Raw genomic sequence first — 17,213 nt, forward strand, 5'->3', positions numbered from 1 at the left:
GCATGAGCTGTGGGGGGTGGGGGGTAGATATCATGACCTGAGATAAAATCAAGAGTCAGAAGCTCAATTTACTGAACCAACCAGGCACCCATATAAAAACTTTTATAATATCCATTTCGACAATACATAAAATGTATATGAAACTTAAAGGTTCACAAACAAATGACCATCAAATAGTAAACATTTCAAGATGTTGGATAACTCTGGATGAGCCATAAGAATCATTGAAGAAATAAGCAAAAGGGAGATCTCAGGTGGCTCAATGGTTTAGTGCTGCCTTCAGCCCAGGGTGTGATCCTGAAGACCTGGGATCAAGTCCCATGTCGGGCTCCCTGCATGGAGCCTGCTTCTCCCTCTGCCTGTGTCTGTGCCTCTCTCTCTGTGTCTCTCATGAATAAATAAATAAAATCTTTAAAAAAAGTCCCAAACTTATTTAAAAAAAAAGAAATAAGCAAACGAAAGTTATCATCTTGTGGAAATTGAAATACCTAGTTTTAAAAGATGGCTGATCGCCCACTTATCCAATGTACTGGGGAGGAGATATAGAGCCCATGACATATCAGTCCATGTAGTGTGATTCAACTCCCCCTCCTAAGTGTTTGTGTACTTCTCAGGAAGATAGGACTTTCAGGGCTTCCTCTCAGAGTGGAGGCCACTGGTCATATCACTATAGCTGTTTGAAGCTCAGACATGGTTATAGCATTCTTCATGTTTATTCATGAAGTCAGAAGGAATTGGAGTTCGGGCCCACATGAATTGTCTTAAGACACAATTTGTGAAAATTGTGGCTAGTTGGTCAAATCATAATGTACTTGTTTTCTTATGCTTTAGCGCAGAACTTCTTGTACATGTATCTACTTTCTTCTCTGGTAATTAACAAAAACACAAAATTAGAGCAGAGGTGGTGTCTAAGTGAGGTAACATAAGGTAATATGTGACAAGTTTTAAAGATCAAGAGGTATCCTTGATCAGGATGACTATCCTTGGGAGGGGGCATTGCACCCCATAATGCATATCCATCTTATACGCAAACTATGTTTACCTCATCCAACATTCCCAAATGTCTCGACTCAATACAGCATCAACTCTTAAGTCCAAAAAGTCTGCTTTAAATCTCATCACCTCCAAAGTCCCACAGTTCTTCATCTAAATCATCTAAATCAGGTAAGGGTGAGGCTTTTGGAAATAATCCACTCTGAGACACAGTTCCTCTCCATGTCGAAACCTGTGAAACTCAAGAAACAGGTTATCTATTCCCAAAATACAGTGGTGGGACAGGCATAGCAAACAGGAATAGACATTTCAGTTCAAAAAGAGAGAAAAGGGAAGGAAAAAGCGTGAGAGTTCTGAGAAATTTCAAAATACAGTTGAGACACCAACATTAGGTTTCAAGGCCTGAGAGTAATCCTATAGCTTTCAGCTCTGTCCTCTGGGCTAATGACAGTTCCTCTGAGGTTGAATCTCCACCCTTGGAGTAATTCCCCCATTTTTATTTTGGGGTTAGCATGTATTTGCAGTTAAATAGTTTTACCAGCCTGTCTTTTGTCTATGGAATTTTGGCGGCCCTACAGCCTTTTATCATTTTGACCTCTTTGTCTTTTTCAGTCCAAATTGACCATGTTTCTGCTGGCATAAAATCACTACAAACCTTATGAGTCTCCTATGCATGTCACAAGGATTCACTCCATTAGAAAAGAAGCCCCTCCGAAGGCTTTCCTTAGATAACCCTATCTCTGTTTTTGGCTTCCACTGAAATGGTTGAAGGGAGCCATGAATCATAGGCTTAGTCTCTTCAAAGAGACCTCTAACTGACTGAATATGCTGACCTTTTGTCCCTTCTAAGCATTAGAAGATGGTTGTCTTGTCACATTCTTGGCTGTCTTTCCAGGACACTCTTGACAGTGAATCTTGTGGTTTTAGAGTCTTCTGCAATCTGGGTAGCAGAGCATTTCCCATTTCATCAAGTCCCGGTTCCTTTTGGATTAAGCTGTTCCACTTTCCTTATCTCCCTTGCATTTTACTTTAAGAAGCAAAAAGAAACCAAGCCACATTTTCAACACTTTGAGAATTTCCTCGGAAAAATCCAAGTTCAATAATTACAAATTCTGCGTTCCATATAACTGTAGGCCACAGTTCTACTAAACTTTCTGCAACTATATAACAAGAATTCTCTTTCTTCAAGTTTACAATAATATGTTTCTCATTTCTTTTTGAACTCTTACCATCAGTGCATTTATTATCCTTTCTACCATTAGTCAGCTTACTGATTTAAGGATTCTCTAAGATAAGATAGGTGTTCTCTATTGTGCTCCTGACTTCTGAGTCTTTATTCTTTAGAAGAATCATTAAAATCCATCTTTTTACTAACAGTCTGTTCAAAGCAGTCTAAGCTTTTTTCTATCATGCTTCTCAGGATGCTCCAGTAAAGGATCTCAGGATCTTTTACTCAATTCCAAAGCCACCTCCACATTTTTAGACATTTGTTATGGCACCATTCCACTTCCAGTTGCCAAGTTTGTATTAATTTCCTATTGTTCCATTAACAAATAATTGCAAACTTGGTGACTTAAAACACTAATCACTATCTTACAACTCTGGAGATCAGACATTCAAAAAAGGTCTTACTTGGCTAAGATGTCAAAGGACCCTAGGGGCTATGTATTCTTTTGTCCTTTTCAGCTTTGAGAAGTGCAAGACTTCTTTTCTCATGGCTCTTCTATTCTCACAGCTAGAAGTATAACATATACATACCTTTCCCTTTGACACTAGCGCCTCATTCTTATAAGAACTCACTCTTTTTCTTTTTTAAAGATTTTATCTATTCATGAAGGACACAGAGAGAGGCAGAGGGAGAAGCAGGCTCCCTGTGGGGAGCATGATGCAGGACTCAATTCCAGGACCAGGGGATCACGCCCTGAGCCGATGGCAGACACTCAACCACTGAGCCACCCAGGTGCCCCTCTTATAAGAACTCTTATAATTACATTTGGTCCACCCAGATAATCTAGGATCATTTTTCCATCTCGAGATGCTTAACTAAATTACATCTGCAAAGTCCCTTTTACCATGTAAGGCATTCACACGTTTCAAGGATTTGGACACGGACATCTTTAAGAGGGTGGGGCATTACTTTTTCTACCAAAGAAACATACCATAAAAATTAGTTCCTTGGGAATAGAGTTCATACCTTCCTCCTTTCTGCATCATCAGAATCTAGCATAGTCATTGCCTGGCACCTAGAAGGCAATCAGCAAATGTTTAATAATTGACTTAATCAAGAAAAATGTATTTGGTATCAGCTGTGTGACAGACACTCTTCTAGGTGCTAGGAGATATGGCAGTGAACAAAACACAATTCTTGTTCTGATAGACCTTACATTCTAGTGTGGGGAAGCAGAAAGTACACACCAAAGATATATATTAGGTGATGATATGAAGAAAAATAGACCAGGATAGAGACAGAATGTGCTATGGAAGAAGTCCTCTCAGACAGGGTGTCATTTGACTAAAGACCCAAAAGAACTGGGGAATCAGGACTTATGAGTATTTGGGAGAAGAATATTTTAGAAAGATGAAATGATATGTGCAAATTTTTCTGAGCTGGGAACATGCTTGAATTTTGAGATTTTTAAGGAGTAATAAGGATGCAAATAAGGTTTACAATGAAAAAGGGAGTGAATGGTGTAAGATGGAGTCAGGCAGGAGGATCCCCAGGTGACTCAGCGGTTGAGAGCCCACCTTCAGCCCAAGGCCTGATCCTGGAGACCCGGGATCGAGTCCCACATTGAGCTCCCTGTGTGTGGCCTGCTTCTCCCTCTGCCTGTGTCTCTGTCTCTCTCTCTCTTTCTCTCAGAGAGAGATGGGTATTCTCTCATGAATGAATAAATAAAATCTAAAAAAAAAAAAAGTTTTTTTTTTTTTTAAAGATGAAGTCAGGCAGATAGGTGACAGAATGCATGGGATTTTGTAGTCTGGGGGAAAGATTTGAATTATACTTGGAGGTGGAAGTACATTATCGTGTTGGAACAGAAACTGGCAAATATCTGACTTATATCTAGAAAGACTAATCTGGTTGCTATGTTGAATACTAACTCTAGAAAGGCTAATGGACGAAGCAATAAGACATGACAGGGCTACTGGAAAAGTCCCAGGTAGAAATGATGGTGACCTGGATTAGTCTGGTAGCAGTAGTAGGGGTAAGAATTTGTAGCTTATTCTGGAAACATTTTTAAGATGGGGCTTGTATGATTTGCATGATGGATTGGATACGGTGTGAGAGAAAGAAAGCAATTATCTTTCTTGGATTAGGCTGAGCATTCTGGTGGGTGGGGGCACCATTTACTGAACCGGATTTGACTACGAGGACAAACTTTCAGTTTTATATATATGTATGTTTTGATTGATGCTCATCAAACATTAAGTCAAAATGCTGTAGGGCCAGATAAACATGGGGAGACTGGAGTTCACGGGAGAAATGGGGGCAGGAAATATACTCTCGGGAATCAGCACGTGGATGTTATTTAAAACTGTGGAACTGGATGAAATCCCCAGGGGAGCCATTTTAGAAATGAAGTGGTACCAGAGTTGAGCAAAGAGGTATTCTTATTGGAGATTAGAAATGTGAAGAGAAACCAGCAACAGAGTGTGCTAACAAGCAGGCAAGTGGAGAATGATAGGATCCAAGACAGAGTGATGTCCTGGAAGCCAAATGAAGACAAACTTTTAAGAAAGGAGGACCTGAAAATAGCCATTTTTTTGACTTGATGGAGGTGATTGTGTTTTGATAGAATTGGGGATACAAACGCCTGATGAAGATATTTATGGAGCTCCAAGTGCCTTTATACCCAAAAGCAGAAAATCCTTATTTTATTTCTACATGTTGACAAATACTTAAATCTTTATGTTATGCAATTTGGGGCTAACTGGTAGTATAATTATTGGAGTTTTTTGAAGTTTAATTAAGATTTCTAAGTTGGTCAGGTTAGTGTTTTATAAACTGTATATTCCTCTCCTCTTAGTAAAATCACTATCAAAACATTATTAGCTTATATTTGGCTCTAACATCTAAATCAGACTTCGCATTTGATATATTTTGAAAAAAAGATAAATAGGAATAACTATAAAGCACATTAACTATTGAAACTCATAAAGCCAAAAAATTCTCAAGTATTCTGCCAATGTTCATTAGAGATTCCTTACAATACAATATATAAGTGAAAACTATTCCACAGGCTTCTCCCATATTACACTCTCCTGTTTTTTCATTTCCTTCTTACAGATGGGACAGTTATAGTTGGCAAGGGATTGGCATATAGCAAGGGAAGATGATTAGGAAAGAGAGGGTCTGAAAGAAATTTGCCACATTGAATTTACAACCTACAACTGTGATCTGAGGACAGAAATCATTGTTCAGATACCTGGCTTCTTCTAGGCAAATGTAGGGTTTTGATGTGGTGAGAATTTTCCCTTGGTGCCTCTTATACCCTGCTGTCTGCCCACTTCCCTCTTCCTGAGGATGTTCTCCTTGCCAGGCTGTAGACATATGGTAACATATTTCATTATCCTCTGCTTGAAATTCATCAGTCTTAGTTCTATGGATGTTTTCTTTGGTCGGTCATAATGTAGCCTCAGATTTTAATGTGGTCAACAATCTATGCTAAAAAATGCCAGTTTAATTCTAGATTAAAACTAAACACAATAGCCAACCAACCAGCCTTTACCAACTTGAAAGTAAAAATAAGTACAAAGGGGAAAATATATTAGTGACAGTTGGCAAGTGGCCAACTCCCCACTTCACCTCTAGGCACAAAACTGACTCTAGACATGTGAACTCAGGAAAGGGCTTGGAAAGCTCAGTACTGGGAAATGTGGGTTCTCACTGTAAGGAAAATATTAGTCTTTTTTTTTTTTTTTTTTTTTTGGTAATGGGCTTACATTTGCTTTTTTATCTATATTAACTTCAATAGGTACCAAGCGGGCTATTGAGTGTTATTGTTATGGATAAGACAGACTCAAGTTCAAATCCCAGTTTTGACACTTGAGGGGAGACTTGATCCAGCTACCTACCTACACTGCATGTGCCTCAGTTTCCTCAAAAAGATAAGGGAGACAATCCTCTAATCATGAGATTGTTGTGATGAGGATTAAAGCAGGCAATTAATGAAAGAAGACTAGTGTAAAATATAGACCCTGTAGATTTTAATTGGAAATTGAATAACATATGCTCTGGAAACAAACAATACATTTGACAAGAGTGTAACAGGTATATATTAACAAAGGACATTTTGGGGAAACCATTTCTTGAGTGTAGACATTTTTCAGTTATAAATAGGAAGATTTTTCTGATTCATGTTATAAAGTGTTTAGTGCAGAAACATATATCATTCACAAAGAACAGTTTGAAATCTCAATAGATTCATTCACTAGGAATCATCAAGGTAAAGGAAGTGTGGAGGATTAATTATATCACATCAAAATGAAAATGTTTACACATTAGTTATATTCTCAGATGTTCTATAAAATATTTTCAGCTGTCATTTCAGAAAACTAAGAGATTATTTATCTACTCCAGGATGAAAGGATATCATAATAGACTTCATAAATGACTGGTGATTCTACTTTCCACTCTCATCCATCCATCATCCATACATCCATCATCCATACATCCATACATATGCATTTATATGTTTATATATCATATCAGAATTGTAAACATCGACATATAAATTACAAAATCTCAAAATGCAACGTAGGAGACCTTTACTTCTAAGCACCTTCATATACCTAATCTCAATTATTCTTTGAAATTTGTAAGAATCATATATATTATCATACAACTAAGCCTATATAATTTGAGTTAGAATCACTAATGACAAAAGTATAATCTAAAGCACGATCTAACGTATGAACTTAAAGTTAAAGTGAGCAGATTGCATATAGCTTTGGCTTCCAAATAATGTCATGTGGAAGTGTGTGACTAGCAGCATTGTTGACTATACCAGGAAATTTTTGCCCAGAAATAATGCCTAACTTAGTTGCAACTATTTTGCTCAACCTACTATACAAACCATAATAAACCTCAGCATCTTCCCAGAAAGTAAAACTTTGAATCATTTAAGAATACAAACCACAAAATTAACTGTTATCAGACTTTGGTTTATTGTAAAATTTAGCAAAGATTTTTTTTTTTATAATCCCTGACCCCTTGCTCTGAAAACAAAAGCAAAAACATAATTATTGCTTATTCTTTTCCCCCCCTATTTTATTTGTGCCACTGTAAAAGAAGGGAGAAAAATCATTGTAATAAATAAAAATAGAGATGTAAGAGAGAAAGATAAATCAGTCCAGATGAGAAATATTAGGAGCAACAGAATTATCATCAAGCAGTTTCAAAATAAGCTTCTTTTGAAAAGGTTGTCATATAAAAAAAAAAAATCACACCAAAAATATAGCAGCGGAGAAGGATAAATACAAGTTAATTGCACACCAATCCCATGCAAAAAACTGGGTCATTAGCCAAAGCAGTAGTATTCAGAATCCAATTTGGGGTGCTTGTGCAAGGCTTGTGAGTCCTCTATTATGGAGCTGTCACTGAATTGGTCCAAGTCCGATGGGGTCTGATGGCCTGGGACATCATCTGCCAAAGTGTCCAGAAAGCTCCCCACGGAGATGCCATCTAGCCCATCACTGCCATCATGTAGGCTATTGTAGCTGCCACGTAAGGAGGTGCTCTGACTCTCCAATAAACTGCACAGGCTGCCACTGAGACTGCTGCCTCGGCTGGTAATGGTGGCTTTCTCTTCAATCATCCACTTGATGGACTCAATGCTCTCATTGATAACAAGCAACTGGCGCATGAGCCTGACATCTGTGGCTCTGAGGTTAACCTGTGGGGAAAGCAAAGAGAGGAAAGACATGCCAGTTATTTTAGATTTTTGAAAGACTCAAATTTCATTTGGATTCTGTCTTCCTGTAGGCCATAACTTTAAATGCGCAGAATAAAATGTAAATTCACTTGATCTCAGGATCTTTTGAAAACTGCTAGCCAATGGCAAAAGTGATAATCAAATAACTCACTTCCTGCCAAGTGCATCAGGCTCAAAAGGGGACAGTGAAACTCCCATTGCATCCCTGACCCTAACTCAGCTGCCTGGAAATACCATACTGAATGTCAGGTTCTCTGCTAAGAAACACATTCTTTCTGGCCAAATTAATAGTTTATCCACGTTTACTTGGGAATGTGTATGTAAATGTTGTGAGGTGGGAAGAAGAGAAATGTACAAAAATTAAGGAATCATCATTATTTTAGTAGGTCCTACTTTTTTTTTTTTTTAAGATTTTATTTATTCATGAGAGCCACAGAGAGAGAGAGGCAGAGACATAGACAGAGGGAGAAGCAGGCTCCATGCAGGGAGCCCGATGTGGGACTCAATTCCCAGACCCGGGATCACGCCCCCTAGCAGAAGCAGACACCCAACCAGCGAGCCACCCAGGTGCCCAAGTCCTACTTTTTGCGTTATGATGTGCCAGACATCATTATGCAAACTCCAACCTTCATTATACTGTAGCAACCCTGGACCACAGGTATTATTTTTATCTCCATTGTACAAAGGTGAAGAAACTGAGATCTACAGAAAAGAGTATGGAAGAGGTCTGCTTTTCCTTTTAAGAACCAAATTAATATTCCTTGAATCCAAAAGGATGCCAATACACAAGGCTATTCTACTTTACAAGATGAAGCATGCAGATGTCTTCTATAGATCTGATTATTTGCCTCGGATATGTCAGGGGAAGCCCCAATCAAAATTGGTATATGAAACTGAGAAAGTTCTACAACTTTCCTAGGTGACTTCTAGGTGTGTCATCCTCCTGATACTTCTAAATTACTTCAAAGAAATCTATCCTCATAGCACAAAGCGGAATTTCTTTGTGGGTCTTACAGTTAAATGGGAACAGCTGCTAACATCAAGAGTATGGTGGTTCTGTGAAAGCAGAGAGGTAGGCTGCAAGAACTCTCATGATTGTCCCTCTTCTTGCTCAAAGTGATGTGGCTCCTATAGAGATTCTTGCACCTGGACTGGGAGTCAGGGCTACATTTGGCCACCAGAGGTCACATTCACTATGGTTTGAAGTAGATTTCCTTTTTCTTTTCTTTATACTTTTTTTTTAGTTGGGGTCTTTAACCCAAGAGGCTGGTCCTTGCTAATTCTTTCTTTAAGATCCAAGACTAATTCAGATTTGTAGGCTTCTAGAATTATTAAAGGCATTCAGTCATGAGTGACTCACGCCTTAAGGAAGAAAGAGCCTATTGTCTTCAAATGTATGCATTCATATTATAAAAATATTTCCTGGTTAGGAGTTAACCCATAACCAAAGGTGAACTTCAGGTTGAGTGAATGTGATGAACAAATATTAGGAGAAGATGGAATTTCTACCAATGACTTCAAAGATGTAAGATTTCAGATTATGTACATATAATTATTTTTAAAAGCATAAGGTACAATTTTAAAACTCTTCATCTTGCTAGGCTATCACACAAAATGACTTGAGTGGCTTCCTTATCTTCTCTGAGAAAAGCCCGCAAAATGAACTATATACATGGAAACTGTGAAAATGATTTGTGTCTGAGGTGTCCGTGTGCAGAGGAACATTAACTTATTAAGTTTTGAGATATTTTCCTGTTTGTCGTAGTATTTCTGTGACACTGCTGTATCGGTGACCTCGCAGGGCTGCTGCATTGAGGAAGGAGGCTTTCTGGCAGTCTTCATGTTCAAGTTCACCCCCACACCCTGGGAGCCATCAACATACTGTTCAGGCTCCCTGGAATACAACAAATATTTATAAACCAACAATCTGTCGAGGTCCACTGAGGAGCCTAGGAAATCAATACGAGCCAAAGTCTTACAAAATTCCCCGGTTAGACATCTGTAGCTGATAAAACAGGCTGTGCCCCTTGTCGGCGTGGTGCGACACGAGTGCAACCGTTTCCCGTCAGCGCCCAAACGAGCCACAGCTGCATTCGTTCACGTCCCCGCCCTGTCGCATGACAGTGTTCTGGTCTGTGCCCAGCCGTGGGTGTGTTCCCTGTTCGTCTCCTCAATTGGAATGCTTGCTCAATTCCTCCTCAAATCCCCCCTTCCTTCTTTTTTTTTTTTTCCTTAAGATTTTATTTATTTATTCATAAGAGACACAGAGAGGCAGAGACACAGGCAGAGGTAGAAGCAGGCTCCATGCAGGGAGCCTGATGCAGGACTCGATCCTGGGTCTCCAGGATCAGGCCCTGGGCCCAAGGTGGTGCTAAACCGCTGAGCCACCCAGGCTGCCCAAAGCCCCCCTTCCTGAAGTCTCCTTCCTTCCATCAGCATTACGTGCAGATTCTCCCTCCTTTGCTGCCCCACGTAAGAAATGGCTTGCAATACTTCCATTTCTTGAGGTCTGACCTAAGCATCAAAACCTTTGTATTTATTTATTTATTTATCTATTTATTTATTTATTTATTTTTAGAGACTGGCATAAATTAATTAATTTATTTATTTATTTATTGGCATAATTTTATTTTATTTTATTTTTTTTAATTTTTTTTTTTATGATAGTCACAGAGAGAGAGAGAGAGGCAGAGACACAGGCAGAGGGAGAAGCAGGCTCCATGCACCAGGAGCCTGATGTGGGATTCGATCCCGGGTCTCCAGGATCGCGCCCTGGGCCAAAGGCAGGCACCAAACCGCTGTGCCACCCAGGGATCCCTTATTGGCATAATTTTAGATTTAATTTTTAGAATTTTAGTTCAGCCCCCCACCCCCACCCCGGGCGGTAATAACGCACACTCCCAACAACTGTGTCACTCTGGGGTTAAAACATACTCAAGACAATTTTTTTTTTTTCTCCAGCCGTTCTGGTCTGAGTTACACAGTGGCCACATCAAATATAGATTTTTCAATTTTATTAAGCAATGAAAATCAGAGGAATAGCAGAGGAATAGACGGTGAAGTAACAAAAGCTCCCTTTGACCATGAGATGATTTATTTTAAAAAAAATCTTTTTCTTCTGAAGGCAAACATTCACAGGCCATTGAACCACTGCTGGGGGAGAAAAATGACGAAAGTGAGTCAGTTAGAACTCGGTTAGAACACGTTGATCTGGCTGCTAATGATTACGGATTCAACTTCTAACTCTGTCCTCCTGGTGAGAGAGCAAACAGCTGGCAACCGTGGGAGCACCGGGCCCGCAGGTTCCCAGGCTGCCCGTCCATCACCTGGAGCTCTGGGCTGCCTCACACCACCTTCTCCTGGAACTAAGGTGTGGTTGCCCTCTTGCCAATGATCCTTGAAAGTCTGAGCAATCCACTGCAGAACTAAGCTGCAGTGTTGCTTCTGTCTCTGGTAGCTGCTCCGCCTTTCACATCAGTCTTTATGAAGTCTGGCCACCTATGAAGGAGACCAAGGCCTGCCCGGTTGGTAGGAAACCGTCGGTTCTTTCACCTGAGGTCTTATCAGGTCCGGTGACTCCAAGGATATAGAAAGCTGGGAGGCCCTTGTCATGGTCTGGATTTAAGTTCTCCTACTTGGAGAACCCCTTCCTAATGGATGGTGGTATCCAGTCTCCATGCCCAGTTCAATTCTACATTTCTGGGTTTTTTGTTCCCTTTCCAATATGTATGGCTAGTCAAAAGCATCCCACTTCTTGTTGGTGTATTTTTTGCATATCTCATGAGCACGTGAGCACCACAGAATGCAGGGGAAGTGGTTTATTCTGTTCACCACTCTGGGCCCATGACCTGTAAGAGTGCTTGGCACATACTAGATGCTCAATTCATATTTATTCAAAGGCGGAATGATTGTTACAGACTGCACCTTCTGTCAAGAACACCCCTCCTTTGGATCAGTGATAGGTGACTTGAGAGGAAGGAGAGAGGCAGTTTCTGGAAAGAGCCTTCAGCACTGAAGCATTCCCAGCATGCAACCCCATTCTGATTCATTCACAGGATTCAAACACTGAGTAACTGGCACAAGAGAACTGGTATTCCTAGCTCGAATGTACAGATTATCGAGATAGTATCTCTGAAAGGAAATGGGCTTCAAGGTGTGACTCATACTCCAAACATTAGTCTGTTTGTTCCCAGGTGATAACTGTTCCTGGTCCTAGTACAGCACAGGCACAGTGTTCTGTAAACAACTGATGAAATGAGTTAATCAAAGGGAACAAACAGGGCATTTATTTTAGAAAGAAAGAAAGAAAGAAAGAAAGAAAGAAAGAAAGAAAGAAAGAAAGAAAGAAAGAAAGAAAGAAAGAAAGAAAAAGAAAGGAAGGAAGGAAGGAAGGAAGGAAGGAAGGAAGGAAGGAAGAAAGAAAGAAAGAAAGAAAGAAAGAAAGAAAGAAAGAAAGAAAGAAAGAAAGAAAGAGATTTGCACCCATTGATGCAAAGAGATGAGAATGTCCTTCCCTCTTTTTCTCCACTGCCCCCAGGCCTCACTCTGGTCTTTGCAGTATTGCAGTGTGGTTCACCTTCATACTTAACAGAAGTCTCTCATGCTTTAGGATTATAACAGTCTCCACACTGGGTGAATGCTGAAATTTTATATCATTTTTGGACAGTAGTGAACAAGTAGTGCAGAACTTGAAATGAGGGATCCTGAAAGAGCAAATATTCTTCAAAATAAACTTTCCCAGATCTGTGTTTTCTTCCTGGCTATCATTTTTACACTGAAAGAAGACGAACGTTATAAACTAGCATAATGGAATCCAAGAAGGAGAGAGGGTGGTTTGATAATACTCAGTTTATCAGGGAGTTGCTAAACAAGTCAACTTCTTTTGTGGTGCTGTCTGAGGAACACGGTACAGGGTTCTAGTCTGCCACTGTCACTGTCTACCTATGCGACCTTTGGGCAAGCAGGCTGGGCACATGGGACCTCAGCCTCTGTATTCATGAAGACAAAGGATGCGGTTGTATTTTCAGCTCCAGTGAGCTAGAGGACTCAGTGGCGGTGGTAAAGCAATCTGTTCTCCCAGTTTTGAGGATTTAATTGGACTGAGGGACCACCTATCACTTCTGTCTGCTTTTCATGTTGAGGATTTATTTAAATGTTATTGGATACAAAGAATCTGCAGATCAGATCGTTCTGGGATTTCCCTCCATTTTGAAATAGTCTCCAATTCTTTTGTCATGCCTGTGACCATTTGATTACTAAATTGTTTCTGCTTTGAGAAAACAATGTGGGCTATGGAGGAGACCGCATAATCAATTTTGCTACTCAACAGCTCCAGCACAAGTTTTAGCTCATAAAAACTCATGGCCAAAGCCAACAGTTTGAGCTCTTTGTGAATTTGAATCTCCTTATCAGAAATTGTATGGTAATAGTGATTTTGGTTCCTGCTATTTGGGTTTAAATAAAAATCTTACATGTGTTCTGCTGCAGGATAAACATATATATCATCTTCCATATGCCTACTTATTACCTGAAATGTATACATGAGCTGTGGAATGTATCTTCCAAATAGGGACAGTGTTCGCTCTAGCTAGTCATATGGGAGGCTTGGACAGTACCATGCACTCCTATCTCTCATCAACCTCGCCTTCACTATTTTCATCCTTTGGTTTAAGAGAATCGACTAGTCAGATAAAAGCAGGCCATCTCTTAGTTATGTACTTCCAATGTAAAATCCACAATATCCATGACCTAAATCCTGAATGTCCAGCAAGCTGTAATATGAATCAGAAGAGAGAAAGACTACTTTATAAATCAATAATCATGTACACGAAGCAAGGAAAACAGATTAGATTTGCCTTTTAACGTGAGGCTCTAAGCCTAGTTCCTCATTCAGAGGAACAAATTTTTCAGATTTGTAATTGGTGGAAGGCCTTTTTTTCTAGCCATATTTATATTTCCAAACTTACCAAAAAAAATTACCAGCGTCTGTTTATACCTTATGAAAAGGCTGCTATAACTACGCTTGGAATATTATTTTTGCATTTGGGTGTTTTGTAATCAAGTCCAAATTTGCTCCCTCTCCAAATTCACCACATCCTCAACATGATGATCACAGAAGATTTTCTGCCTACCCATCCTGAAATTTTCCAGCAGTTTTATTAATAGCTCTCTTTATAAAGCACTCCTCTAACCGTATTCTCAGAGGATCCGTAAGGGTATCATTGTCCCTTTGCAGCCCGAGAAGACATTGTACAACAATGTACAATTCCACCTGCTGCTTTTGGTTTCAAATGCTTCAGGAGAAAGTGCTGTTTGGCCAGAGCCTTCCTCTGCTTTCTCAGGCAGTTCAAAATTTACAACAAAATTTCTTCCTAATTGGGCAGTAGAGGATCCCATTTTTATGTCAGCTTTGTCTTTATTTGTGTTGTTTCTATGTGGAACTGAACAATAACTAGAACAGTTCCCTCTTTTCCCTAAACCTTATGGATAGAAGAGTAATTTCTCCCAAGACTAAGCTACATACATAAAAACGTGGTCATCAGCACAGCTAACTGATGTCCTGATAAATGAGAAAGCTGCATCTGGTTTATTTGAAAGGGGCACATGTGACTCCCCTGAATCGTAGACATACATTCCTACCACCAGGCCTGCTTATGAGTTCTGCACAGTTTCTGCTGATGAATCTTCTGATCACCAAATTATGACCAGGGAGCTTTTCAGTCCCAACCCACCAGGTATCAGACCAGTGGGTGCTCAGAGACCTGTGGTATCAATTTCTTGTTCATACTCTAATGCTGTGAAAACCGTTTCCCCGAGTGCTTTCAATATGAGTATGCAAAGTGTCATTTTGGCCAATGGAAGAGACTATAAATTACCTGAGTAGAAAGAAATTCATTTGGAATGATCGCACAAAAACATGGACTTCAGACATTTCTAGCAGAGCAGCTCACATGGATAAAACAAAGACCAGACAAGAAGTGTCTCACTAAGTCATAATGAATATTCTTTCTGCATGTGAATTTTTCCAATTTAGAACTTAAAATAGGATTTTTACATGGAAGATGAGAATATGATGATGTGCTCCTCTGGGATATGTAGTGGCTGTGCTTACTCTGGGAAGCAAGGAGGATGTAGGGTGGAGTGCTGATAAATGTTTAACTGGTTTCCTGGGAAAACTATACACATACACACACACACACAAACATGCAATAGGAATCATGCTGATATAACAAATGTATAGCATGCCCTTTACAAATAATACTAAAATATATGTTACCTTTTATTATAAACTTTACATAACTCATTGATTCTCAGAGAATGCTCTTTGTTCGTTTTTTTTTTTTTTTTTTTTTTTTTTGCTGAATTCCCTTTTAAAAAAGATTTATTTATTTATCTGAGAGAGAGAGAGAGAGAGAGAGAGAGAGAGAGAGCACAGGGGGAGGTGGAGAGGGAGAGAGAAAAATCTCAAGCAGGCTCCCTGCTGAACGTGGAGCCCAGCTTGGGGCTTGATCCCATACCCTGAAACTATGACCTGAGCAGAAATCAAGGGTCAAACACTTAACCAACTGAGCCAAGTGCCCTCATTTTTGCTGAATTCTTATATGTGCAGCAACCTATAGTTGTAGTTCAACAATAATTTAACAGAGTTGACCCCAATCTACTCTTAATAATTTTTTGTCATTTATCTATGTGATTTACTGTTAAACAATTCTGCATCCTAATACAAATTACACTTATTAAACTGAAGCCTATTTCTGCTTCAGCACTAGTTGTGTGCTTTAGCACTAGTTAGGTCAGAACCTTACAAATCTGTTAGTGATGTGAGCATTTTTGCTGACTTGGACAACAGTTTTTTTAATGCATGAAGAATATTTCCCAATTTTTTTTATGCTGTCAATAATGTAATAGCTAAGGACATGACATACTTTTATTTCTGCTTTGGGTTTTGTTTTTTTTTAAGGATCTTATTTATTTGACAGAGACAGAGTATAAGCAGGGGGAGCGGCAGAGGTAGAGGAAGAAGCACACTCCCCATTGAGCAGGGAGCCCCAGTCAGGGCTCTATCCCAAGACCCAGGTATCATGACCTGAGCTGAAGGCAGATGCTTAACCAACTGAGTCACCCAGGCATCACATAACACACTTTTTAAATTTAATCTGCAATATTAATATTTTCTCCATCATTGTCTTAAGACAGTCAACAAAATAAAAATCAAGTTCTGATTTATAGTGTTTTCTAATTTCTGTGCTGTAAATACTCCAACCATGGCTAATTTCAAGCTACCATTGTGATGTCACTAAATAAGGTTGAGAAGAGATGCTCAGTAGTACAGAACTATGTAATATTGTCACCCCAGAGATACAGTAAATATTTTAAATAACCTCAAGAAAACTATTAATAGCAAAATATACTAAAATAATTAAGTGATGAATTTTGAGCATTTATAACCTGTTTTTCATATAACTTCTTAATTTGTAGGTCTCTATGTATAATTTAAGGTCTTTTGAGATATAATTGACATATAACATTGTGTTAGTTTTAGGTATACAACATGATGATCGATATGTACATATTGTGAAATAACTACCACAGTAAGTTATCATTCATCACCTTGAACAGTTACAATGTTTTTTTTTTAAAGATTTTTATTTATTTGCTCATGAGAGACACACAAAGAGAGGCAGAGATGTTTTTGCTACTGAATTAAAGGTACAGAAAGAGTAAAGGCTTTACCTGACCTACTGCATTTTATGATAAGTAGATTAGAGAGTTTGATTTCTTCCGTAAGGGCTTTTATTTTTCTATATAGGACTAAGAACTCAATGTAATTTTGTCCTTTCCACTAAATATAATTTGAGGGAAATTTAAATATTTATACCAAAGTTATAAAAAAGTGGCTTCCATGGAAAGATTTCAAATATTGAAGTAGATTATTATTTTTAAAAAACATTTATTTAAGAGAGTGAGAGAGAGCATGGCAAGGAGAAGCAGAGGGAGAGGGAGAGAAAAACTCAAGCAGATGCAGTACTGAGTGCAGAGCCCCACGCAGGGCTTGATTTCATGACCCTGAGATCAAGATCTGAGCCAAAACCAAGAGACTGATGCTTAACCAAATGTGCCAGTCAGGTGCCCCGAATAGATTATTATTTAAGCATTACTGAGACATGAAATATACTTGGAAAGGGGATTGAGATATCTAAAACTCATTTAAGCATTTGCATTTTTATATTCTAATTTTTAGTAGCTATATTTCCAAAATATGCTGCACACTTCTCTATCTTGATAAAG

General features: G+C 39.0%; 1 protein-coding gene across 1 annotated transcript in view; it reads right to left on the reverse strand.

The window, feature by feature from the left end:
* Window positions 1-7,138: 7,138 nt before the first annotated feature.
* The window catches only part of LURAP1L (leucine rich adaptor protein 1 like), a 48,916-nt gene continuing 38,841 nt past the window's right edge, over window positions 7,139-17,213 (reverse strand). The window contains exon 2 of the mRNA XM_055302551.1: window positions 7,139-7,886. Coding sequence (XP_055158526.1) covers window positions 7,512-7,886 — 375 coding nt within the window. The 3' untranslated portion in view covers window positions 7,139-7,511. The remainder of the gene's footprint in view (window positions 7,887-17,213) is intronic.

The sequence above is a fragment of the Nyctereutes procyonoides genome, unplaced genomic scaffold (assembly GCF_905146905.1).
Source record: "Nyctereutes procyonoides isolate TBG_1078 unplaced genomic scaffold, NYPRO_anot_genome, whole genome shotgun sequence".
NCBI lineage: Eukaryota > Metazoa > Chordata > Mammalia > Carnivora > Canidae > Nyctereutes > Nyctereutes procyonoides.